Source organism: Spermophilus citellus, assembly GCF_964194105.1.
Source record: "Spermophilus citellus genome assembly, chromosome: 17".
NCBI classification, from domain to species: domain Eukaryota; kingdom Metazoa; phylum Chordata; class Mammalia; order Rodentia; family Sciuridae; genus Spermophilus; species Spermophilus citellus.
This window is the reverse complement of record NC_138199.1, coordinates 14187383-14212825: the sequence shown is the minus strand read 5'-3', so window position 1 is coordinate 14212825 and position 25443 is coordinate 14187383. Positions and strand designations below refer to the sequence as shown.

The window sequence follows — 25443 nt, the reverse complement described above, 5'->3', positions numbered from 1 at the left end:
AAGAACCTAGGATCTCAAGAATGTTAATGTCAAGCAGTAGCAGGATGGTAATGACTGATGCAATTAATTTAACCATAAATCCAACCCTCTTCAATTTTTTTAATAACCCCAAAGGGAGGGATTTTCATTTGTATCTTCTAATGAAGAAACTGAGGAATCAGAGAACTTTCACAGGGTCACACAACCTACACAACCTCTAAGTGACAGAGCCAGGATTTGAACCTACATCACCAGCCCCTCCACCTGCCCCGCCCAAACTCAACCACTAAAAGAGAAAGAAGCAGAGGGAGAGACCAGGGGCCCCAGGAGGAAGGTGACAACAGATAGTCTCTAGGGGCGGGGCTGTGGCTTCTCTGATCTCAGGTCCCCCTCCTCCACCCAGGCTCCACCCCTGCCCCTCCCAGCATTGCCTGGAAGTGTGGAGTGAGAGCTCCTCCTAGAATACCCTTTCCTTTGGGGACAGAATTGTACCCCCCAGGTACAACCCAGCAAAGGACCCCCTCCTTCCTCATTGAGGCCATTCTTGGGGCAGTGAGTGCCTTGGCCTATATCCCCCCTGCCTGGCCCCGGGGCCCTCTGGCCCCACAGCAATCAAGTGAGATGACTGTCAAGCTGGATTTTGAAGAGTGTCTCAAAGACTCACCCCGCTTCCGGTAAGTATATGTAGGTTGGGGGGGGGGGGGATGGCCAAGGTGGGGAGGGTCCAAAATCGCCCAACACGACAGCATACACACAGCTTTTCGCAGGCCAGATCAACTTCAGAGTATAGGCCTCAGGGGAGGAGAGAAACCGGGTGTGGTACCTGTAATCCCAGTTATGTGGGAGGTTGAAACATGAGGATCTCAAGTTCAAGGCCAGCCTGGGCAACTTAGTGAGACCCTCTCTCATAAAGGGCTAGGGATATAGCTCAGAGGTAGAGAACCCCCGGGTTTAATCCCTAGTACCTCACACACACACCAAAAAAAAAAAAAAAAAAAAAAAAATGACGAGAGGAAGCTGATGGGCCAAAGTAGTACCTCTGATATCAAACCAGAGTCCTAGTTTGATCTCTAACCTGCCCATACTGTCTGGTCTCTCTAATCCCCCAGAACTGATATCCCTTCCTCCCTATCACTGGGACCCCTGTCCCTCCCCCAACACCTGCTCTGGGGCGGTTAGCAACTTCCGTCTCTAGTCACCACATCCATCTTTCTTCTCTTCCTGCTCTGGCCTGGCCTGTAGTAGCTTAGACTGTGAAGTAAATAAGTAAGAGCAGGTGGCTGGGTGGCCCTTCTCAACCCAGCAGCTTTTTATGTCTGTCCCCACTGCCCCAAAACCCCAACCCCAACCCTAAAGAGGCTTCTAGACCTGATGGACCTGTAACCTGTTCCTGTGACCTCATCCCTCCTTCCCCAGAGCCTCTATCGAGTTGGTGGAAGCTGAAGTGTCAGAATTGGAGACTCGTCTGGAAAAGGTGACACTTACATGGAGAGGTGACCCAGGAATCTCTCCTGGATAAGAGGGCTGGGCCAGGGAGAAAGTTGGAGACTGGGAATGAGTCCTAGGGTTATTAAATACTAACTGTGTAGGGTATATATTTTGGGGACTACACAGAAGCCAAAAGAGGTGGTTCTGTGTTCTCATGGTACATAGGATCTTGGAAAACAAGATTCACTTGCAGACTTATGTTCTTCTGCTAAACCCTTACATTGTACCTGACCCTGAATATTTAGGAGAACAAGACTGTCAAAACTGTTCTAGCCCCCAGATTGGCTGTGGAAGTCAAACCAGTAAAGCATATAAACACCAGATGGAAAGACCTTCCCTGTTTTATAAAATTGCATGTAGCACATACACACATACATACACACACCCATACACCCATTCTCCTCCCTTACTCTCATTGACCCTGCATTTCCTTTTCTTTCTTCTTTTTTTTTTTCTTTTGCAGTACTGGGGATTAAACCCAGGGGCATTCTACAACTGAACTATATCCCCAGTCCTTTTAGACAGGGTCTCACTAAATTGCTGAGACTGGCCTTGAACTTGTGATCCTCCTGCCTCAGCCTCCTGAATCATTGGAATTACAAGTGAACCAAGCCTAAACCGTTACTAGTTTTCTATTGCTATGTAACAAATTATCACAGGAACTGTGGATGTAGCTCAGTGGTGGAGCACTTGCCTAACATGCATTAGGTCTTAGGTTCCATCACCAGCAACATACATACACACACACACACACACACACACACACACACACACAGAAAAATCACAAATTTAGTGGTATAAAATAACAAACATTGTTATAGTTTCTGTGGGCCAGGAGTCTGGGCATGGTTTAGTTACTCCTCTGCTCAGAGTCTCCTAGACTGAAGTCAAGTTCTTAGCTGAGGTTGTAGTCTTATCTGAAACTTGGGACTTTCTTCTGAACTCACAAGATGACAGAATTCAGTTCCTTGCTATTGTAGAACCAAGACCCTCATCTTCTGGAGGCTGCTCACAATTCCCTGTTATATGGCCCTCTCCATTGACACATCACATAGCAGTTTGCTGCTGCTTCTTGTGTTCTTCAAGGTCAGAAGGAGTCTTCCTTATGTGGGCTAGCAAGGTGGCACTGATGTTTATGGAAAGGTAATCACAGGAATGTCATCTATCACCTTCGCTACAGAGTATGACCTCACCAGGAGAGTGCTGTCCCATGGCCTTTGCCATATTCTGTTTATTTGTAGTAAGTCACAGTCATGCTTACCCTCAAGGGTGGAGATTAGAAAAGAATGTATATCATTGTGGTTCAGCTTAATATGTATTCATCACACTTGCCTGTTTCTTTCTTTGTATTTTCCCCTACTAGAACAAAAGTGCCATGAGGGGCTTTTATGCTATATATTTTCACAATCCCTAGTGCCCCAAAGCCTGAAAGCTAGTAGGGGACCAATTCATTTCATATATATGTGTATGTATATATTTGTATATATATGTGCATGTTATTATAAAAAGGACACACACTGTTTTTTTTTTTTTTTTTTTGAGACAAGGTCTTGCTATGTTGCTCAGACTAGCTTTGAACTGTTGAGCTCAGGCAATCCTCTTGCTTTTTTCACCAGTATCTGGGACTATAAGCACTTGCCACTGTACTCATTTTTTTTAAGAATATTTTTTAGGGCTGGGGATGTGGCTCAAGCGGTAGCGCGTTCACCTCGCATGCGTGCGGCCCGGGTTCGATCCTCAGCACCACATACCAACAAAGATGTTGTGTCCGCCGAGAACTAAAAAATAAATATTAAAAATTCTCTCTCTCTCTCTCTCTCTCTCTCCCCACTCTCTCTTTAAAAAAAAAAAAAGAATATTTTTAAAATATATTTTTAGTTGTTGATGGACCTTTATTTTATTTATTTGTATGTGGTGCTGAGAATCAAACCAAGTGCCTCACACATGCTAGGCAAGTTCTCTTCCAATGAACTACAACTCCAGCCCACTGTACTAATTTTTTAATTTTTAAATTTAATTAATTATTTATTTACTTATTTACAGTACTGGGGATTGAACTCAGGGGTGCTCTACCACTGCACTACATTCCCAGCCCTTTTTATTTTTTTATTGTGAGATAGGGCCTCACTGAGTTGCCCAGGCTGGCCTCAAACTTGCAGTCTGCCAGTCTCAGCCTCTCAAATAATTCTCAAGAATCCATTACACCTGGCTTCATTGTTTTTTGTAATTAAACTTTTTATTTTGAGTTAATTATAGAATTGGAAAAATAACAAGGAGAAGACCTATGTACCCATCACGCAGCCTCCCCCAATCTTAACATCTTGTGTAACTCTACTACATTATCAAAACCAGGAAATTAATCTTGTTATAATACAATTAACAATAAAGCCTATAGAACTTACTCAGATTTTGTTTTATGTGTACTAATTTGTTTGCATGTCTTTGTGTATACATCTATCATACTTTGTCATATATACTCACATAACTATCACCACCTTTATTTTTATTTTATTTATTTATTTATTTATTTTGATGCTGGGGATTGAACCCCTAGGGCTTTGTGCATGCGAGGCAAGCACTCTACCAACTGAGCTATATCCCCAGTCCCCTATCACCATCTTTAAAAAAAAAAAAAAAAAAAATATATATATATATATATATATTGTAAATATATTGTGTCCCTGACAATATATTTTATTTATTTATTTATTTTTATGTGGTACTGAGGATCGAACCCAGGGCCTCACAGGTGCTAGGCGAGTGCTCTACCACTAAGCCCCAGCCCCAGCCCTATCACCACCTTTTAAAAAATATTTTTATTAGTTGTTGATGGAACTTTAATTTGATTTATTTATATATGGTGCTGGGAATCAAATCCAGTGCCTCATACATGCTAGGCAAGTGCTCTACCACTGAGCCACAGTCACAGCCCTATCACCACCTTTAAGGTATAGAACTTCTATCACCACAAAGGAACTTCTACAAGCCTTCCCTTTATAATAATACCACCTCACCCACTTCTCCAATCCATGGAAACCATTGATTTGTTCCCCATCTCTATACTTTTGTCATTTCCAAAATGTTATATATAAGCTGGGTATAGTGGCATATGCCTATAGTCCCAGATACTTGGGGAAACTAAGGCAGGAGGATCACAATAGGTCAGCATCAGCAATTTAGCAAGACCCTGTCTTGAAATAAAAAATAAAAGTGACTGGGTATATCCTATTGCTCAGTACCCACCCACAAATACTAGAATGTTATATAAATGTAATCATTTAGTATATGACCTTTCAAAATTGGTACTTTTTTTACTTATAATTATCCCTTTGATATGCTGGGCAGTAATATTGGCCAAATTGTTACATTGTATGCATATATTAATATGTAACAATAAATCCCACCATTATGTATAACTAAATGCACCAATAAAAATTGTGGAGGAAAAAATAATGCCCTTGAAGTGTCTCCATGTTGTAGCACATATCAATAATTCCTTTTTATTTGAGTACTATTCTATTGTATGATATACTTGTTTGTCTCTAGAAAGATCTTTATTCATATCTTTACTCAATAGGGCTGGGGTAAGTAAGGATCCAGTCCACACAGTGATCTGTGAGCATCTTTGTCCCTTGGCACAGACTGATAAGATTTGATCTTGGTCAGTTTCCTAACAATTACTGATTCTGCTAGCCACTGGCACATCAAGCTCTATTTCCCTAAACCCTCCATAAGCCCCAGAAAATGTTTTTTTCAGTTTAACAAAAGTACACTGAACACTTATGAATACCAAGTTCCTGCTGCCCTGCATTTTGTCACAAAGCCTGCCTGGTGGTCTCCTGCCACTCAGGACTGAACTGAAGGACTCTACTATGCTCCATCCCAGACATGGTAACTCAGGCCAGAGTCAAGCGTATTGAGCCTCAGGGACAGTGAAGTAGCAGCCCTGCACAGATAAAAAGATCCAGGGGCTAGGAGGCTGACTTGGAGTTCTAGCTTAGCCACCTGGTTCTTCCAGGGCCACTCCTCAGGTCAACCGCTTGCCTCCTGGTTTATCAGATCTCCTTGTTTGTTCATTGTAAGAGTGCTTATAGGATAGACCCCAGAGCACCCTAGCATTTTACTTGGCCCTGACCCTGTGGCCTAGGTGACCAATTAATATTTACAAGGTTATGTTTAGTGAGCATAGAAAGGGACAGTCCCTGACAATAAAGACTGTAGAATTGAATCCAGCCATTAGAGAATTCAGCCTACAAGACAGACAATATAGAATGATGGTGTTTCTGGGGACTCCTTCATCTAAGTAGGTAGGCAAGGCAGGGAGGGACATGGGAGAGTGAACAGGGAAAGACATTTTGAAGGAAGACCTTACAGAGGCTTTAACAACAGGCTGAGAGGAGCAGGTATGAATTTTGTATTAAGAACAGAATAGTGCAAGCCAAGAATCAGAACACAGCAGGTGTGTGTAAGGAATGGGGCAGAGTAGGACTGAACTGGAGGAAAGGTCAGTGAGGTCAGAAAGGGGGAGGAGCCCTGGGAAGGGAAAATAAAATGGGGCAGGGGTGGAGGGTGTTGCCTGGTGTGGTGGCTAATGGCACTACTCCCAGGTCTCCTTTTTCCCCAGCTCCTCAAGCTGGGAACTGGCCTCCTGGAAAGTGGGCGCCATTACCTTGCCGCCAGCCGTGCCTTCATTGTTGGCATTTGTGACCTGGCCCAGCTGGGTCCACCAGAACCCATGATGGTGGTATGTGCAGAATCTGAAGGGGGGGGGGTACTGGGGTGGAATGAGGGAAAGCTGTGGAAAAGGAATACTGACCTGAGGTCTGCTGGTCTCAGGCTAGAGCAGAGCTGGGGCTGCCATACAAGATAGCCATTAATATGTGGGGTCTAGAGTTGGGAAGGCCCTGCTTCTCCAATGCATGAATGGTTCTATTTCTTATTCTCTCTTTCTGTGCCTCTTCTTGCCCAGGAGTGTCTAGACAAATTTGCTGTGAGCCTGAATCACAAGCTGGACACCCATGCAGTAAGTGGGAGAAACTAAGGATGGGAGTCAGAGGCCAGGGCAGGGTCATCTATTGCCCTGATCTCCATCTGTCAACTTCTGCTTCCCTCAGGAGCTTCTCGATGCCACCCAGCACACGCTACAGCAGCAAATCCAGACCCTGGTCAAGGAGTGAGATTGGAGGGAAGGGGGCCTTTTTGTATTTCCCAGAAAGCAGCCCTCTTCCTGTTGCCCCAGGGACCTCCTTGATTGAAGGAGTTGTGAGATTGGGAGTTTCTGGTGGCCTGATTTGTAATTCTTTTATCCCAAGGGTCCCTTTGGATTTCCAACTGTACACAGGCTAACTGAAAGGATGTGGGGGTGGGCCTTATCCTGGGAATTGTCTATTGGAGGCAAGTGGATATATCTGTGATTCTGTGTTATCTTCTCATCCCCAGAGGTCTCCGGGGTTTCCGAGAGGCTCGCCGGGATTTCTGGCGGGGGGCTGAGAGCCTAGAGGCTGCTCTTAACCACAATGCAGAGGTCCCTCGGCGCCGTGTCCAAGAGGCAGAAGAGGCTGGAGCTGCTCTGAGGAATGCTCGAGCTGGGTACCGGGGACGAGCATTGGATTATGCCCTGCAGGTACCTGTCCCAGTCTGTCTTCTCCAGAGTACCAAGGACCTGTGTAGTATTTCGAGGTTGGGAGTCCCCGGATTGCAGTGAGAAGGGGGTACTATGATTTCAAAACTGACCTGAGGTTTTTTTTCGGCCCTCAGATCAATGTGATTGAGGACAAGAGGAAGTTTGACATCATGGAGTTTGTGAGTTTCACTGGTGGTGAGATGAGCCTGCTGACAAAGAACAGGAAGAAAGAGGGAGAGAGAGGTCATTCCTCAGCTCTTCCCTCTGCCCACTTTGTCCTCCAGGTGCTACGCTTGGTGGAGGCCCAGGCTACATATTTCCAGCAGGGCCATGAGGAGCTGAACCGACTGGCCCAGTATCGCAAAGACCTGGGTGCCCAGGTAGGACTCAGGGATCAGTCAGATGATGTAGGGAGGGTAGGGGTTCTGAGATGACTCTCCTGGCCTGGTTGAAGGAGACTTGAATATCTGAGATGACTTCCTATACCCAGTTGCACCAGCTGGTCTTGAACTCAGCACGAGAGAAGAGGGACATGGAACAGAGACATGTGCTACTAAAACAGAAGGTGAGGGGCTGGGACTGTGCAGGAAGCAGACAGACCTATAGCCTCTACCCACCTCAGTTTCCTTTTGACCCTCTTGTGCCCTCAGGAACTAGGTGGGGAAGAACCAGAGCCAAGCCTAAAGGAGGGGCCTGGTGGCCTGGTCATGGAAGGACATCTCTTCAAACGGGCCAGCAATGCATTTAAGACCTGGAGCAGGTGAGGGCAGGGCACCCCAATCAGCCAAACCCACCTGATTAAGTACTTTTTGAGTAGTGTTAGTGCGCTAAGCACAGCAAGGAAAAACAGACAACCACCACCTCATAGAGCGTTCATTCAATCAGCAAAGACAGACCATAAACATAGTAACTAAGTTGGTTGCATGTTATATTAGAAGGTAATAGTGCCATAGGAAAAAAGAATAAAATAAGGTATATGGCAAGATGAAGGGGGGGTGGTTTTACTTTATTTCTTTTTGTTTTTGGTGCATTATAGTTGTACATAATGGTGGGATTTGTTGTTAAATATTAGTACATGCACACAATATAACAATATAATTTAGTTAACATATTTATATATTTTGCAATGCTGGGTATCCAACTCAGGGCTTCAAACATGCTAAGGCTCCATCACTGAGCTACATCCCCAACCCAGGGTTTGCTTTTATTTATTTATTTATTTATTTATTTATTTATTTATTTATTTATTTTTAAAACCTGGAATTGAAACCAGGGGCACTTAACCACTGACTTGTTCCCAGCCCTTTTTAATTTTTTTTTTAAATTTTTTGTTATAGTTAGACATAATACCTTTATTTTATTAATTAATTAATTTATTTAGGTGTTGAGCATCGAACCCAGTGCCTCACATGTGCTAGACAAGCATTCTACCACTGAGTCAATACCTCAATACCCATCTCCCCTTTTATTTATTTTTTATTTTGAGATAGTAAATTGCTTAGGGCCTTGCAAAGTTTCTGAGACTGTCTTTGAACTTGTGATCCTCCTGCCTTAGCCTTCTGAGCTGCTGGGATTACAGGTGTGTGCCACTGTGCCTAGCTGCGATTTTAAATAGTGGGTCAGGGTAGGTCTTGTGAGAAGGTGACTTTTGAGTCATGACTTCAAAGATATCTGCGGGGAGAGTGTTACAGACAGAAGAAAATCAGCACTAACGGGGCTGGGGATATGGCTCAAGTGGTAGGGCACTCTCCTGGCATGCGTGAGGCACTAGGTTTGATCCTCAGTACCACATAAAAATAAAATAAAGATATTGTGCCCACCTAAAACTAAAAAATAAAATTTAAAAAAATCAGCAATAAGGCCTTGAGATACGTAGGATATTTGAAGAACAGTGGAGAGACCATGGACCTGGACAGAGTAAGGGAAAAGGAAATATGAAATAATGGGGGTGTGAATCATTCTAGGGCCTTAAAGACTTTTTTGTAGGTCCTTGGTGTCTACTTTGAGGGAAACAGAAAGCTCCTACAGGTTCAGAGCAGCATGGTGGCATGCCCTGACAAAACTGTTTCCCTTTCCAGAACTACCACTAGCCTGTAGGAGACCTTTGTGAAGATTAGAAAATTGAGTCCCTTTCCCAGGATACTTTCATTTGTCAAAAATTGTAGCAATAGTACCAATTCAAATGTGAATCTCTTCTGAAAATACCCTCATGGACACACCTAAAAATAATGCTTACCACATATCCAGGCATCCCTTAGTTGAATCAGGATGATACATAACATTAACCTTTTCCCCTACCCAGCACTGCTATCTCCTTAAACACTGGCTACAATTCGGGGAGGGGGGGTGTAGCAATGAACTTATTTTAAAAAAGAGAGAGAATTTTACTGCCATCTGCTGGAAAATTGTCCTTGTAAATATAACAAATTAGGTTGTCCAAGATTATGAGGAGCTCCCTTTAGATATCTACCCTTCTCTATCCCTTCATGGGATGGTCAGCTCATTTCTCTCTCTCCTCAGCAAAATCCTCCTGGGGCAAATGGCATAGCCTCTCTTCTATTCCTTCCTGAGCCTCATCCCAAGGCTGCCCACATTTATAATTATTTCCACCTTCTGCAGACGCTGGTTCACCATTCAGAGGAACCAACTGGTTTATCAGAAGAAATACAAGGTGGGTAGGTCCTAGAGGCCTGGGCCCCATGGAAACTCAGCCCTTCCCTATGGATGGAGATCAGCACTCTTATCTTCTCCTGCCAGGACCCTGTGACAGTGGTGGTGGATGACCTTCGCCTTTGTACAGTGAAACTCTGCCCAGACTCAGAAAGGCGGTTCTGCTTTGAGGTGGTGTCTACTAGCAAGTGAGTATAGTCCCTAGCCAGCAATATTCTAATAAGTCTCAATAAGCAACCAGAAAGACAGGGTGACCACAAGAGAGAACCCCCATACAGGCCTTAACTTCTTGGTGACTGGATTGGGAAGGGGACAGGGTGATGAGGGATATGTAGGAGGATATTACCAGTTGGTACAGAAGTACAGGTGCTCCTCAACTTACAATGGGGTTACATCCCAGTTAACCCACTGTAAGTTAAAAATATCAAAAGTTGAAAATACATTTATTGAATATACCTCCTGATCATCATAGCTGAGCCCAGCCCTACCTTAAACATGCTTACTTACATTAGCTTGCAGTTGGAGAAAACAGTTTATTTTATTTAAAAAAAAAAAAAGTACTGGGCTGGGGATATAGCTCAGTTGGTAGAGTGCTTGCCTTGCATGCATAAGGCCCTGGGTTCAATCCCCAGCACCACACACACACACACACACACATACACACACACAAAGTGTTGAATGTCTCATGTAATTTATTGAATACTCTACTGAAAGTAGATCAAAATAGTTGTATGGGTACACTTCCACATAACAGTAAATTAAAAAAAAAAAAAAAACTTAAGTCAAAGCCAGGCATGGGGTAACTTAGAGACCAAGGGACTTAGAAACCAAGGCAGGAGGATCCTAAGATTGAGAGCTCAAGTTAATCTTATTTTTTTTTAATTTTTTTTTAGTTGTAGATGGACACAATATGTTTGTTTATTTATTTTTATGTGGTGCTGAGGATTGAACCCAGTGCCTACACATTTGAGGCAAGCACTCTACCACTGAGCTACAGCCCCAGCCTCTCAAGTTATATAAGTTGCTTCAGCCACTCAGCAAGACCCTGTCTCAAAAAATAAAAAAAGGACTGAGGATGTAGCTCAGTGGTAAAACACTCCTGGGTTCAATCCCTAGCACCAAAGTAGACAAAGTTAAGCCATCATAATAAGTCAGGGGCCACATATATTTCAATACAACTGGAACCAGTTGAATACTAGCTGAATGTGTCCTGCCATATGGCTCCCCTGGCCTCAGACCTTTCCTCAATCACCCCCTCGCTACCTCCACCCAGGTCCTGCCTCCTCCAGGCTGATTCTGAACGCCTCCTTCAGCTGTGGGTCAGTGCTGTACAGAGCAGCATTGCCTCTGCTTTCAGCCAGGCTCGCCTTGATGACAGCCCATGTGGGCCAGGCCAGGTACCTCAATGTGGGCGTGTAGGGCTTAGCTGCCCTAGGAAATGGGCCACCCCTTATCCTAAGCCCCTTGGTCATCCTTTCTTTTCCTGTCTCCCCCAGGGTTCAGGACACCTGGCTTTGGGCTCTGCTGCCACACTGGGCTGTGGTGGAATGGCCAGAGGAAGGGAGCCTGGGGGAGCTGGGCACGTGGCAGCCCAGGTACAGAGTGTAGATGGCAACGCTCAGTGCTGCGACTGCCGGGAACCAGCCCCAGAGTGGGCGAGCATCAACCTTGGCGTCACCCTTTGCATTCAGTGCTCTGGCATCCACAGGTCATTCCCAAGGCCCCAAGCATGAGACCCATTTCTTCTGGCTGTGGTGCATACCAGGTGCACCCAGATGGGCTTAGCCCTCATCGGTGTCCTGGTCTGCCCAAGTTTGGGGAAAACACAGAGGAATTTACTAGCTTGGTTGGAGGAAACATGGGTCAGCGCTGCTGAGGGTGGAGAAGGCCCACGAAGACCAGAAAGAGAAGTTGTGAGGCTTTAGCAAGTCTATAAGGCCCTCACCCCCAATCATTCTGGTACAGTGAGAGGGAAGCGGGATGGTATGGAAAGTTTTGTCCAGGCCAAGTTACCATCAGAGAAGTGAGGTGGCTGGAGAGGATCAGGTCTTAAAATGAAACATAGGAAAGAAGGAAGGATTGGTGAACAGGCAGTATCCTGCCAGGATACATGGCCCAGCTGGCTTGCCTCCCAGCCCAACTCCTCTGCATGGCCTCCCATGCAGGCCTTGCCTTTGAGTGTTTACTGGAGCAGCAGCAGAAGTTTCAGGCCACTGCCCACAGTGGACATGACTCCCTTTCTGGCCCTCCAGGAGTCTTGGTGTTCATTTCTCCAAAGTCCGGTCCCTGACCCTAGACTCATGGGAGCCAGAACTAGTAAAGGTAACTTGGGATATTGTGAAGAGGGCAGGTGAGGAGAATGAACCAGATACTCACCCTATAACCCTACCTGTCTCTCTCTGCCTCTGCCTGGCCTTCTGAAGCTTATGTGTGAACTGGGAAATGTTGTCATCAACCAGATCTATGAGGCCCGAGTGGAGGCCATGGCAGTGAAGAAGCCAGGGCCTACCTGCTCCCGGTGAGGTTGGGGTCGAGGTGCCCAGGACTCCCCTCCATGGGGGAAGCAGGAGGGAGGGACCTGAGATAGAAAGGGAGCAGACTCTTCTCTCACCCTTCTCCTCCAGGCAGGAGAAGGAAGCCTGGATTCATGCCAAATACGTGGAGAAGAAGTTCTTGACCAAGCTTCCAGAGATTCGAGGCCGAAGAGGTGGCAGAGGGCCCCCGAGGGGGCAGCCTCCTGTGCCCCCAAAGCCTTCCATCAAGCCCCGGCCAGGGAGCGTCAGATCCAAGCCAGGTAGAACATTGGTTGGGCATTTGTTAAGATCCATTGTGTGCTCAGCACAGTGCCAGGCCCTAAACGGAGACACAGAATGAGGACCAGGCCCTCCCCTTGAGTCTTGGAGGGCCAGGAGTGGTGGCACACACCTGTAATTCCAGCAACAGTGACTCTGGAGGCTGAGACAGAAGAATCCCAAGTTCAAGGCCAGCCTCAGCAGTTTAGCAAGACTGTCTTAAAATAAAAAGGCCTAAGGATGTAGCTCAGTGGTAGAGCCCTCCACCCGCCCCCCCCCCCCCGTTTAATCCCCCTTATTAGGGATAGAGAAAGAATGTTGCCTAAATCTCTGCCAGTATCTCTGTCTCTGAGCATCTCTTTCTCTCAGAAAGTTAGAATGGGGCATGGTGCTAAGTACAGGAAGAAGTGTGGGGTGGGGAGTGGGCAGGGAGGACTACATTAGGGGTATCCAGAGCATAAGAAAAGTCAAGAGTGGGAATAAACTTGAGATCTCCAAAGGCCTGGAAGGAGGTTGTGAGCTTGGCTGGAGCAGAGGAAGGTGAGAGCTGAGACTATCAGGGAGAGTCAACTCACCTGTGACATCCAGCCTGTCTGGATAGTCAGGGTGGTTAGACAGGATGAGGTGAATGATGCTGTCTCCCATACCCCAGGGCCTCAGACACATGCATCCTTACACTTATATGTACTCACACCCATGTCACTCCATCTCACCATAGTCCCGAGTCATGAAGGCCTCCCCACAATTTAGAAGTGACCTATCCTAGTGCAGCACCAGGAGACCAGGCTAAGGGTTTTCTTCCCAGACTCAGCACTGATTATCCCTAACAGAACTAAATCCCCCTAACAGAGCCCCCCTCTGGTGACCTGGGCCACCTACACCCCGGGGCCCTGTTGTTTCGTGCTGCTGGGCATCCTCCATCCCTTCCCACCATGGCTGATGCCCTTGCCCATGGAGCCGATGTCAACTGGGTCAATGGAGGTCAGGAAAATGCCACACCGCTGATCCAGGCCACAGCTGCTGTAAGAATCATGCTGACCTCCCCATCCCACCCTAAGGCTCCTTTTCTCTGACTTCTACTTCAGACTTGGGGTCCAGCTCTTTCCTCTTCCCCACTCCCCCAGTGTTTCTCTAGGGTCGCCACCCCATAGGGAGAGATAAGTAATTGAGACTCATTGCTAAGAGTGTGTGATTTAAAACCTGAGTTTGAATCCAAAGTCCAGTAAGACTTTGAACAAGTTGTTAATCTTTCTATGCCTCCATCTCCTCATCTATAAAATTGGGATAGCATATCTCATAAGGTTGTACTATGGCTTTAATATATGAAAACGTGTAAAGAGCTAGAAACAAGCCTGACACTTGGCTGTACCCTCCTGACCCTTATTTACCATACCCCACCTAAAACATCTTGAAATCACTTCTAAAGATGCCACTCTCAATCCTCTTGTTTTACTTCTGGATGCAGAATTCTCTTCTGGCCTGTGAATTTCTCCTCCAGAATGGGGCAAATGTGAACCAAGCAGACAATGCTGGCAGAGGCCCACTTCACCATGCAACCATTCTTGGCCACACCGGGTAGGACAGCAGGAGATGATGGCCATGGGGAGGAAGGCTCTGGACAGGATGAAGGCCCTAGGGGTGAGATGGCGGAGCTGAACCTACTGTCCTTTCCAGGCTCGCTTGCTTATTCTTGAAACGAGGAGCTGATCTGGGGGCTCGAGATTCTGAAGGAAGGGACCCTCTGACCATTGCCATGGAAACAGCCAATGCTGACATCGTCACCCTGTGAGAATGCCTGAAGGGTGGGGCTAATGCCAACAAGGGAGCTTGCCTGATGAGTTGTGGGGGGATTGGGCCAGACAAAGGATGTGTGGATTGTTGGGGTGTGTTGTAGGAAGGTGGGCAGACAGGGTAAGAGGATGGGAGTTCATCCTGAGAGCCATCCATCGTTCAGGCACCACCATTGCTGACCGGCATCTTTTAAGCACTGGACACTGGGAAAAATGAATGAAACACAACCCAGCTTGAAGGATGGAGCTGAGGAAGGGTGAGGAGAACGTTATTGATCCTTAATTCTTTCTCCTTCAGGCTACGATTGGCAAAGATGAGGGAGGCCGAAGCGGCCCAGGGCCAGACAGGTAAATTCACCTATCCCATCCCTGGAAACCCAATACCGGAATTCTGGGCGTCTGGCTTTGGTGACCTGTCTCTCTCAAGGCCAACTGCTTTAATTCCGCGAACATGTATCGGGCGCATCCGTTGTGTGCTAGCAGCTCTGAATAAAAAAGCAAAGAATTGGCGCCGCTGCTATGCTCAGGCAGCACTAGTTCTCTCCACCCACGCTCCAAGTTCTAGCCCCTATCTGGCCGGCCTCAGCTGCCCTACGGTGCACTTCAGTGCTAGGACCCAGCTGTCAGGCCTCCCAGCATTTCCTCCCTCCCCCTCAGGAGATGAGACATATTTTGACATCTTCCGCGACTTCTCCCTAATGGCGTCAGACGATCCGGAGAAGCTGAGCCGGCGTAGTTATGACCTCCATACGCTTTGATCCCAGACCTTGGGGGCCCTGCCCCTCCCCCATCCCTTCCCCTCTCCACTGTCATTAAAGCCTCTGTGCTTTGCTCATCTCTTCGTAGATCATTTATTGGGCGCCACCTCTGGGACCGGCAGAGTGTGTAGGGCGCTGCCGCTCCTGGGATGCTGGGAGGAGTTGGGAGTCTTCAGGCTCGAGTCACGCACGCAGGAGGCGACTCTTGGGGGAGTGCAATGGCAGATAGGGCCCCAGGTGGCCGTGGGGGGCGGGGTTCTCGGGCTCAAGAGACGTGGCCAGACTGTCCAGCTAGCTTGTGGTGGGGGCTGGCGTTCCCTTAGGGGAGCTCGCTTGGGCCACCCCAGCCGGAAGGCATCCCTGGAATGCGGTGGCTCAGCACCCGCCCCCTCGGGAATTCCCCACGGGAACCACTGGGAGGGAACTGGCCCCCTGGACGCGGACGGCCGGACCTCGGTTTTTTCACAGTGGCGGGATTGGAGACTCCAGCCCCTGCCAGGTTGCAGACGTGAGGTCGAGCACACCTGGAGGACCTCAGGGCTGTCGCGGCCACATCCGGGGCTACACGCATGAGTCATCCCACCCCCGTTCGCGTCCGCCCGTCCAGCCCGTCAGCCCAGTCTCTCCAGTCCGCGACTTTCAGCTCCCACCTCCACCCGAGCCCCGCGAGCCCCGCGGGGGCGGGGGGCGGGGCGCTAAGGGGCGGGGTTGTCTCTTAAAGAGCCCAGGGCCGCTGCCCTTAGGCCACTTCCTGGGGGTGGAGAGGACCTCAGTGCTGCGATACTGCAGGAAGGCTGCGGTGCGAGAGTCCAGAGACTCGGCGTCTTCCTTCAGAGCCCTCGGACACTCCCAGCTCAGACCGAGAGTGCATCGTTGCCCCACAGTCGGTACAAGTGTGGCTCGCCATCCTCTCTCATCAGCTCCGGCCTCCATCTACTGGGCTGAAGCCAGGCCGGGCCTCTGACTGGTCTCCGGAGCCCTGAGTGGACTCGCATTCTGCCCAAGCGATCTGCCCAGAAACTCGGAAGCTGGGCCCTTCACAGTTGGCCCTGTGCTCACCACCGTCACCTGCTGGTTGGATTCCGGAAACCCATTGTCGGAAGACCACAGAAAGGAACTACTGACCACCCCAAATCAGATACGTCTACACCAAATGCTCTCTTCCCCTCTCTGGCTGTCTTTGGTTATTTTCATCTGTTCTTTCAACTTCTCTGTGCCCTGAAATTCCATAACCACCACCAACGTAGCTAGGGTGAGCTACAAACCTTGCTAGCTTGTACTCCCAGCCTGTGCCTCCAACCTAGCGAGTCACAACCAGCCAATTCTGCACACACCCAGGAAGTTCTGCCTTTCTTCTCCTTCCCTGTCTCCTGTACTCCCCAAAATTTCCCCTCCTCCTGTGTCCTCTTCGCCCCCTTCTTTTGGGGGCCCCGTGACCCTGAATGTGGGGGGCACGCTATATTCCACTACTTTGGAGACCCTGACCCGCTTCCCAGACTCCATGCTGGGGGCCATGTTCAGGGATGGCACTCCGATGCCCGCCAATCTCAACCACCAAGAAGGTGGCCAGTACTTCATCGACCGGGATGGCAAGGCCTTCCGCCACATCCTCAATTTCCTTCGGCTGGGCCGACTGGACCTGCCTCGTGGGTACGGAGAGACAGCCCTTCTCAAGGCAGAAGCTGACTTCTACCAGATCCGGCCCCTTCTGGATGCCCTACGGGAACTGGAGGCCTCGCGTGGGACCCCTGCATCCACAGCTGCCCTGCTCCACGCAGATGTAGACGTCAGCCCGCGCCTGGTGCACTTCTCTGCTCGCCGGGGCCCACACCACTATGAGCTGAGCTCGGTCCAGGTGGACACCTTCCGAGCCAACCTCTTCTGCACAGACCCCGAGTGTCTGGGTGCCATGCGGGCTCGATTTGGTGTGGCCAATGGGGACAGAGTAGAGGGGGGGCCTCATTTTCGTCTGGAGTGGGCGCCCCGCCCCGCGGAACTCCCTGAGACGGAGTATGGCAGACTGGGGTTACAGCCACTGTGGACTGGGGGGCCTGGAGAACGTCGGGAGGTGGTGGGCACACCGAGCTTCCTGGAGGAAGTGCTGCGGGTGGCTCTAGAACATGGTTTCCGCCTTGACTCGGTCTTCCCTGACCCTGAAGACCTGCTTAACTCCAGATCTCTGCGCTTTGTCCGGCACTGAGGATGCTGTCCTCAGTTTGATGGTGGGGAGGAGGGTGAGAGGGGCAGGCTAAGGGGATAAAAGCTTCCTGAAGCCTCTTTCTAGTTCTGGTGTCGGAGCTATGAGAGTCAGGGGTCCCAGTGCATCTGACTGGAGCCCAGATGTGGGCTGGAATTCCCAACTGAGCCCACCAAGGACTCATAAGTGGTCCAGAGGGTGTGAACTGGTGCTTTACCTGAAAGAGGCAGTGAAGGTTCCCTTGGTTTGTTTTCGCCTGAGGCTGGAGACTTACAGTGTCTCTTTAATTAAAGCTCAATATTCAGGGGTCTGAAAAGTGGGGAACACCTCCATGCCCAGGTTAGACCTAACAAAACCCCCAAGGAACACTGAAGTCTAGGGGGAAGGGGATACTTGGATTGTCCTAAAGTAGTCTCCTGGACTGTGGCTTCCCCTCCTGGTACTGGGTGGCTTGGACTGGCCTGACCAATGAGAGGTCAAAACACTCTGGAACATGGAAAAGGGGATTCTTCGCTGTGTCTCAAGCCACCTATAGAGGGGGAAACAGATCACAGCCCACCCTAGGTTGACATAAGGGAGCTAGGAGAATCCCCATTAGCAAGGGGGCTGGAGCAGTCCCTGGAATTCTAAGTGTTTTAAAGGATCCCATATTGTAGATGAAGCTGGCCATGGGGAGGAGGGTGGTATCTTTTTATGTACTGACCTTACTTCATTTGTATGTAAGTGCATATTAGCCAGGTGTCTGATTGATACGTGGGTTCCTGGTACCCTGGTTCCATCAGTGTTGCTGACTGTGGTGTCTATGTGATGGCCCTTCTCTGATCTTTGTATGTCCAGGCCTGTTTGGGGTTGCCCAGAAACTGTTCTGGCACAAGTTTATCCATGGTATATGTGTGAGTAAACTGAGATTTAGTTAATCACAGGGTGTGTGTGTGTGTGTACAGGCATTTATATTTATGTGCCCATGTCACCACGTAGGCAGGAGGAGCCTGATTGTGTTTGAGTCACAAGGATCTTCCTGGGAGAAGTAAAAGAAGTCACTGGACTTAGCTGGGCCTCTGGAACCTGTAGGGAACTCTTAGTTGGTGGGGTAACCATGGGCCTGTTGCTAGGAGATAGCTGGAGAAGGCCCAAGGCTGCCCTGGGCAGAGAGAAGAGATGAAGAGTTTGAGAAATGAGGGAGAATATGAGAAGGGATGGGATTTCTGGGTCCCTGAGTGGATGGGATACACATGTACAACTTCTTCAGTGGGGGAGTCACCCATTGTTTATCATGGATGATTTACAAGAAGAAAAATAAAATAGCTTTTGTAACCACAGCCTTGTAAAGGCCACTGTCCCCTTGCAACAGAAGCCCTACTTTCTCTATCTTCTACTAGAGATGTCTTCTGCTGTCTCTCAATTCCTCAGGCCCCAGCTTTACACCAACTAAGGATGGAGCAATGATATTGTTCTGGAACACTTTAGAACCCCCAGCTGTTCTAGAATACTCTAGAACCTCCCAGGTTCACAAAGCATCCTGAGGCCTTCCTAGCCTAGTTAGGACTAACTCCAACCCAGTCCCTCAGTAGGCCTTATGTGGATACTGGCAGTAGGTGGAGTTTTCTTGGCAGCTGCCCAGGCCTGTATATTTTGTCACCTACCGGCTCATGACTTGCCTGGTCGCCTGGCTCAGCTCAGCAGCCAACTGAAGGCCGAGTGGAAGGAATGGGCTTCCCCAGATTTCTCAGCTTTTGCCTTAGGTAAGACCAGAGTTTCAGGGACAGGACTACCAACAGTTCCTGTGCAAGGGAGACAGTATTTGACTTCATCTGGGACCCTCAGCCACTGCCTCAGTCCACACTGGACACACTGATCTCTCCTGGGAAAACTTCAGATCCCAGGAAAGAGCCCAGCACAACAACCTGGGCTGGCTGGTGAAGGAATGACTGTTCCTTGCCCATCTCCACAGATGAGGTGACCATGAACAAAGTCACAGAGAAGACTCACAGAGTCCTAAGGGTCATGGGTGAGGTCAAAGGGAAGATGAAACCTAGGGGCTTGGGAGGACACCAAGGAGGATGATGGGAGTTTGGGAAGGGCACAGGGCAGGTGGAGAAGGGAGGGCTGACCAGGAAGGGGGCTGAATGTATGTGGGGGTGGGGGAGGGGGTGAACAGGCACTCCTGAGACCCAGGGCAATAGAGCTGCTCTCTACCTCCTCAGAGATCAAAGGATCCTTCTCTTCACTCCCTTCATATTGGCAATGGCTTCAAAAGACCAAGATCCCCCAGTATACCAGGGAAGGTGAGATGCTGGAAGGGCATGCATCAAGGGGTGCCTAGGATCTTGGACAATGGGGTATGTAGCTGAGTGGCTCATCCACCCCCATCCTCTTCTTGTCATTCATTTCAGCTCTTTGTGCCCCAGCCTGCCGTGAGTAGAAATGGAAAGGGCTAGCAAGGATGAGAGGCCTACAGCCTAGCAAGGAGAGCCTGGCAGCTGGGGAGGAAGTTGGGTAGCTGGAAGGGTGGAGGCCAGGGCTTCCCCGGCCAGCCACGCTCCTTCTGTCTCCTGCAGGGGGCAGCACCATCCTATACAACTGTTCCACCTGTGAGGGCACCGAGGCGTCTTGTTGGCCCCGAAAGCGGTGCCTCCCAGGTCTTTACTCCCAACCCGGCCCCGCCCAGCCCACATCCCTAAGCCCATAGTCTCCCCCAACATCCGCGGACCTCATCCCCAGGATCATCCATGGCCTTCTGGGTTCCCCGCAGGTAGTCACGATCTGCGGGAAGCCAGGATTCTGCTGTTCTCTGTCTTTGGAGCTGTCCTGCTTCTGGGTGCTCTGAGCCTCCTGGTGGAGTGAGTTGCGGGATTAGGGCAGACTGCCACCTCTTCACCACTACCCTCCCTCCTTCCTCCTAGTTCCCTCCCCTGACTCTTTGAAGCTTACCATCCTCTGTTTTCCTTCAGGTCCCGGCACCTCCAAGCAAAGACACCTCCAAGCAAATGGTGACTTGTGAAAATGCTTACAGTCTCCCCACTTGCAGTTCTAAGGAATATGTGTACCCACAACATCCACATCCCTGTGTGGAGAACCAGCCCACCTCTTAGTGCCAGTGCAAAAGTGTCATTGTTCCAGACCCTACAATCTAAACATCTCCATGATGATTCCCAACATCAGAGGAACCCAGGCACCCACAGCTGGAAAGTTCCTCCCCTCCAGCTTTCCACCAATCAGACCAGGGCAGTGGGCCATGCCAGGAAATTATCTACAGAAGGAAAGAATCCCCTACACACACACCACCACTCCCACACCCCTTCTGCCCATTCCGGGAAAGCCAGGGCTGTCTGCCCCCAAAGCTGCTCTGAGCGCTCCTATGACTGATTGGGAATCCGGGAATGAGTGTTCTGGAAAACTCCCTCCCTCTCTGTTGAGACCACATCAGTCAGCCTGCTGGCACACTGTCCCTCTATTGTGTTAATGTTGAGCAGTCCTGGACTCCTTGGAAGGGCCTTCCTCCTGCTGGGCCCAACTAAACCTGTGATACTATGTTCTCCATTTCTGCCTGTCCTCTGTTTGCAAGGGGGAGGGCAGTGAGGGGACCAAGACCTTCAGTAGAATGTCTTTCCTCAGATTCTATCCCAGTAGATATTTAGCAACCTCTGGATACTTTTTATTGTTTTGATTGAGTCGAGATGCTCTTTGTGCATAGTGGGTAGAGACATGAGATGCTGCTAAACCGCCTATGATGAACAGGAAAGTTCTCACAATAATGGATTATACTGTCCAAACGTTAATAGTTCATGGTCGAGAAATCCTGGTATTGGTCCTCTATGAGGAGTTATTGATGTAGCAGATGGAAGATGAACGCGGGGGGGGGGGGGGGGGGGGGAGGCTTGTCACCAACTACAAGTCTCAATCTAAGCAACTAGGACTGGAAGGGATTCCAACCCTCACTTAGCCTAGTAGTTTTCAAAGCAGGTACTTGGAGGATTTTCCACAAGTGTTCTCAACCAGCTGCACATCTGAGTCACCTGAACAGCTTTAAAACTACTCATGCTTGGGCTTCCTTCCAGAGTCTGAATTAAGTGGTCTCATATAGGGTCTTGGTTAGTGTAACCTGTAGCCAGGGTTCGAACTGCTGCCCTAAGGGCACCTATAGAGGCCCTGGGGATGGGGAGAGGACCTCCTACCCCTTCCACAAGAGAACATTCTAATCCAATTCCTTTGTTTTACAAATGAAAATATGAGAACCAGAGATCATACAGCTTGTCCAAGATTATACAACTTATTCATCTGATAAATAGTGTGTGCAGCTGCCTTGTACCCTCCTACACTGTCTGTTTTCCAGGCTCAACACTTGGAGTTGTCCTTGTTTTTTTTTTTTTTTTTTTAACTTTTTTTTTTTATTATTTTTTAGTTTTCGGCGGACACAACGACACAACATCTTTGTTGGTATGTGGTGCTGAGGATCGAACCCGGGCCGCACGCATGCCAGGCGAGCGCGCTACCGCTTGAGCCACATCCCTAGTCCCTGTCCTTGTTTTCAAACCCAACATTCAGTATATCAACTGTCCATTTCTGCCTGTGTGTGTGTGTGTGTGTGTGTGTTACTAGAGATTGAATCCTATCACTGAGCTACCCTCAGTCCTTTTCATTTTTATTTCGAGACAAGGTATCAGTAAGTTGCCCAGGATGGCCTGAAACTTGTGGTCCTCCTGCCTCATCTTCCCAGGTCATTGGGATATAGGCATGTGCCACTGCACCTGGCTTCAGTCCTGCTCCTTTTTTTTTTTTTTTTTTTTTTTTTTTGAGACAGGGTCTCAATAAGTTGTTGAGTCTCGCTAAATTGCTGGGGCTGGTCTTGAATTTGTGATTCTCTTGGCTTAGCCTCCTTAGTCCCATGTGCCACCATGCCCAACAGTCCTGCCAATTCTTGAAGAACCTCTGTCCTATCTGTCCCCTACTGTACATGGTCTCCACCTCATCCTGTACTCTCTCACAACGAATCCCAATCTCCCAGATGCATCATCTGACTCTTCCTGCTCCCCTCCAATCCATGTCAACGTCAGTGGCCACACTGGTCTTCCTAAAACTCCATATTGCTCACAACCTCTTGTCTAGCATCACAAAATAGTTAAGAACTTGGGTTTTGGCCAGGCACAGTGGTGCTTGCCTGTAATCTCAGCAGCTCTGGAGGATGAGGATCGTGAGTTCAGAGCTAGCCCCAGCAACCTAAGGAGACCCTAAGTAACTTAGAGAGACTGTCTCAAAATTTAAAAAATAAAAAGGATTGGGAATGTGGCTCAGGGGTTAAGGGCTCCTGTGTTCAATCCCCAGTACCAAAAAAAAAAAAAGTGGGTTTTGGGGTTTTGCAATTGGGCTGCCTGATTTCAAATCATGGCTCTCTAACTGCACTTTGGGCAAATTATTTAACACCTCTGTGCCTGTTTCCTCCTTATATTTTAAATTTCTTTATTTAATAGAACTAGGAATTGAACCCAGGGCCTTGCAAGATAAGCACTCTACCATTGAGCTACTTCATTGTCCATTGTCCCCAGTGTGTGTGTGTGTGTGTGTGTGTGTGTGTGTGTGTGTGTGTGTGTTTGCAATGCTGGAGACAGAACCCAGGGCTTTGCACATGCTAGGCAAGTGTCCTACCACTGAGCACACACACCCACCACCCTCCTCTTTCTTTTCTTTTTTTTTTTTTTTTGTCCTGAGGATTGAACCCAGGGGGCTTTACCATTGAGATACATCCCCAAGAACTTTTAATTTTTTGAGACAGGGTCTCGCTAAGTTGCTAGGGTCCTCTCTAAATTTCTGAGACTGGCCTCCAACTTGTGATCCTCTTGCCTTAGCCTCTGGAGTAGCTGGAATTATAGACAAGAGCCATGATGCCCAGCCCAACCCTTCCTCATCTTTTTTTTTTTTTTAAGAATTTTATTTATTTATTTATTTATTTAGTTAGTTAGTTAGTTGTAGATAGACACAATACTTTTTTTAGGTGCTGCTAAGGATTGAACCCAGTGCCTCACACATGCTAGATGCTCTACTGAGCACCAACCTGAGTGCTGGCTCCTACTACTGGCTCCACTGAGCCACAACCTCAGCGCTCCTTCTTCATCTTTTAAATGCAGATTATGTATTTCTTGGATTCCATGGCCTTTTTCTTTTCCTTTTTACATTTTTAACATCTCTGAAATCAGAATTCATCTTAAACTGAAGTCATGCCATGACTTAAAAGATATGTATTTTATCTTAGCAATACATAAAAAATGTTATGTATTACAATTGATAATATCTTATATTCAATGAAATGCAGTAGTACTTATAGGATTGTCATGACATCCAAATTTACATAAAATGATTGGGACTGGGCTTGACATATTATGGACACTCATTAAGTATTACCACTATAATCCCTGTACTTCCTACTTCTTTCTTGCCTACAGAATATAGACTTGGTCTCTGTTTACCATGGTGGTCAAAGATTTCCATCTGCAGCTCCCACTTGTTTCATCTGCTCTTCAGCCCAGAGCTATGCAAACATAGCTCTATCATGGAGATCTAATTGGAATCTCCACTCCCATTCCCTTCATCCCTCTATCTCCTTCCTCCCTGACCCTACTGCCCACTTGTTATTGCTCTCAAGTTTAATGTCAGTGCCAACTGTATTATGCACATCCTCTTCCTCCTCCTTCCTTGAATGCCCACAAACTCACTTCTTATCAGCAATCAAGTGATCTGCCTTTGTAGTAACACTCCATTGACTCTGGCTCCCTCATGTCTCTGGAACTTTCCCTATCAGCACTGCTCACCCATCCCATCCCCGAAGCCATACTGAATCACTTGCCCAAATACTTTGTTTCCTTTTGTCTGTCTTTGCCCAGGCTTGTCCCTCTACCTGGGGTACCTTTCTGATATGGTTCAGACATCACTTCTGCAAGCTGTCTCAGCTCCTGGGACACAGTAGAGTGTCACTTCTCAGGGCATCTCTAAGCTGTGGCACCTGTTACATCAAGGTGATGATGTTTCTTCACTTTCTTCCCTTTAGTCCTGCATTGCCCTGTGAAACCACTGCCTAAGGGTTTGTTATCTTTGTTTCCATCATGCCTGGCACATGGTGGGCACCAGAACACATCCCTGACAGTTCTAGGCCCTTCCCTTGCTCTGGTGATGTACATTCATATTCTGTCTCTCTCTTCCCCCACTCCCTTTCTTGGCAGTGATGGGGATAAAACCCAGGGCCTCATATATGATGGGCAAGCACTCTACCACTGAGCCATAATCCCCAGCCTGATATACTTTCTCTGCTAAGCCCTTCATGAACAGGTAGCATTGGAAGCTGATAGGGTTTGTGTTTCTTTTCTATTTTTTAATTAATTCATTTATGTTTGCAGTACTGAGGATTGAACTCAGGGCCTCCTGCTTTGTAGTCAAGTACCTCTACCACTGAGCTACATCTCCATCCTTTTATCTATCTATCTATCTACCTATGAGACAAGGTCTATGTTGCTGAGGCTGGCCTTGAACTTGGCATCCCTGACCTCAAACTTATAATCCTCCTGCCTCAATCTTCCAAGCAGCTGGGCTTACAGACATGGGCCATGACCTCTGGCACTATTTGTGTGTGTGTGTGTGTGTGTGTGTGTGTGTGTGTTGCTGGGGATCAAACCTGGGGTCTCATTCTACCTCTAGGCTATACCCCCGGCTCTTGTGTTTCTTTTTTTGTGTACATATAGCCAACTCACTACAGAACAGCGGGCCAGGGCAGGGCTGGGTTTTCTTAATTCCTTCACCAAACAAGGGAGGACATTCTGGGTGTGGCAGTTTTGGTTTTTTTTAAATGCCTGCCATGGAGCGTTAAGGGTCTATGTATCTTTCCCTTAAATCTGGGCTCTGGGATAGACTGGCTAATAGAACATTATAGAAGTGACACTGTGCCATTCTCTGGGCCCAGGCCTTAAGGAACTGGCACCTTCTATTTTCCATCTTTTAGGATGCTCACTCTGGAACCCAGTCACCATTTACAAGGAAGCCCGGCTTTAGGAAGAGTCTACATGAAAGCATTTTGGCCAAACGCCAGCATCCATAGCCAGACACGCGAATGATGATATAACCCCCAGATGTCAGGTTACCCCCCAGACTTCCAGTTTTCCAA

At 48.2% G+C, this 25443-nt stretch overlaps 3 protein-coding genes across 3 annotated transcripts; all 3 read left to right on the top strand.

Moving 5' to 3' along the window:
* The first annotated feature begins 303 nt into the window (after positions 1 to 303).
* Positions 304 to 15156, top strand: ACAP1 (ArfGAP with coiled-coil, ankyrin repeat and PH domains 1). The gene is made up of 22 exons (XM_081272448.1): positions 304 to 653; positions 1396 to 1453; positions 6092 to 6211; positions 6437 to 6490; positions 6582 to 6640; positions 6907 to 7090; positions 7225 to 7269; positions 7375 to 7470; positions 7581 to 7655; positions 7741 to 7850; positions 9710 to 9761; positions 9848 to 9948; positions 11034 to 11157; positions 11257 to 11468; positions 12013 to 12082; positions 12184 to 12278; positions 12385 to 12554; positions 13402 to 13574; positions 14018 to 14127; positions 14227 to 14337; positions 14641 to 14690; positions 15000 to 15156. The coding sequence occupies exons 1-22, from the start codon at positions 601 to 603 to the stop codon at positions 15098 to 15100; spliced, it is 2223 nt and encodes a 740-aa protein (XP_081128574.1). The 5' UTR covers positions 304 to 600; the 3' UTR covers positions 15101 to 15156.
* A 73-nt stretch (positions 15157 to 15229) lies between these two features.
* Positions 15230 to 18611, top strand: KCTD11 (potassium channel tetramerization domain containing 11). Its single transcript, XM_081272449.1, has one exon. It carries the CDS (start codon positions 16602 to 16604, stop codon positions 17298 to 17300), a length of 699 nt encoding a protein of 232 aa, XP_081128575.1. The 5' UTR covers positions 15230 to 16601; the 3' UTR covers positions 17301 to 18611.
* Positions 18612 to 18873: 262 nt separating this feature from the next.
* Positions 18874 to 20685, top strand: TMEM95 (transmembrane protein 95; the record flags this gene model as incomplete). The annotated part of the gene is made up of 7 exons (XM_081272254.1): positions 18874 to 19039; positions 19249 to 19305; positions 19502 to 19582; positions 19691 to 19711; positions 19856 to 19936; positions 20050 to 20137; positions 20249 to 20685. The coding sequence occupies 7 exons, from the start codon at positions 18874 to 18876 to the stop codon at positions 20289 to 20291; spliced, it is 537 nt and encodes a 178-aa protein (XP_081128380.1). The 3' UTR covers positions 20292 to 20685.
* Between the last annotated feature and the right edge of the window lie 4758 nt (positions 20686 to 25443).

Bases quoted from the DNA above. Each gene is read 5' to 3' on its own strand.
- ACAP1 (XM_081272448.1), top strand. From the start codon at position 601: ATGACTGTCAAGCTGGATTTTGAAGAGTGTCTCAAAGACTCACCCCGC. The intron at 6,491-6,581 runs GTAAGTGGGAGA...TGCTTCCCTCAG, and splicing joins ACAAGCTGGACACCCATGCA to GAGCTTCTCGATGCCACCCA. The intron at 6,641-6,906 runs GTGAGATTGGAG...TCTCATCCCCAG, and splicing joins ATCCAGACCCTGGTCAAGGA to AGGTCTCCGGGGTTTCCGAG.
- KCTD11 (XM_081272449.1), top strand. From the start codon at position 16,602: ATGCTGGGGGCCATGTTCAGGGATGGCACTCCGATGCCCGCCAATCTC.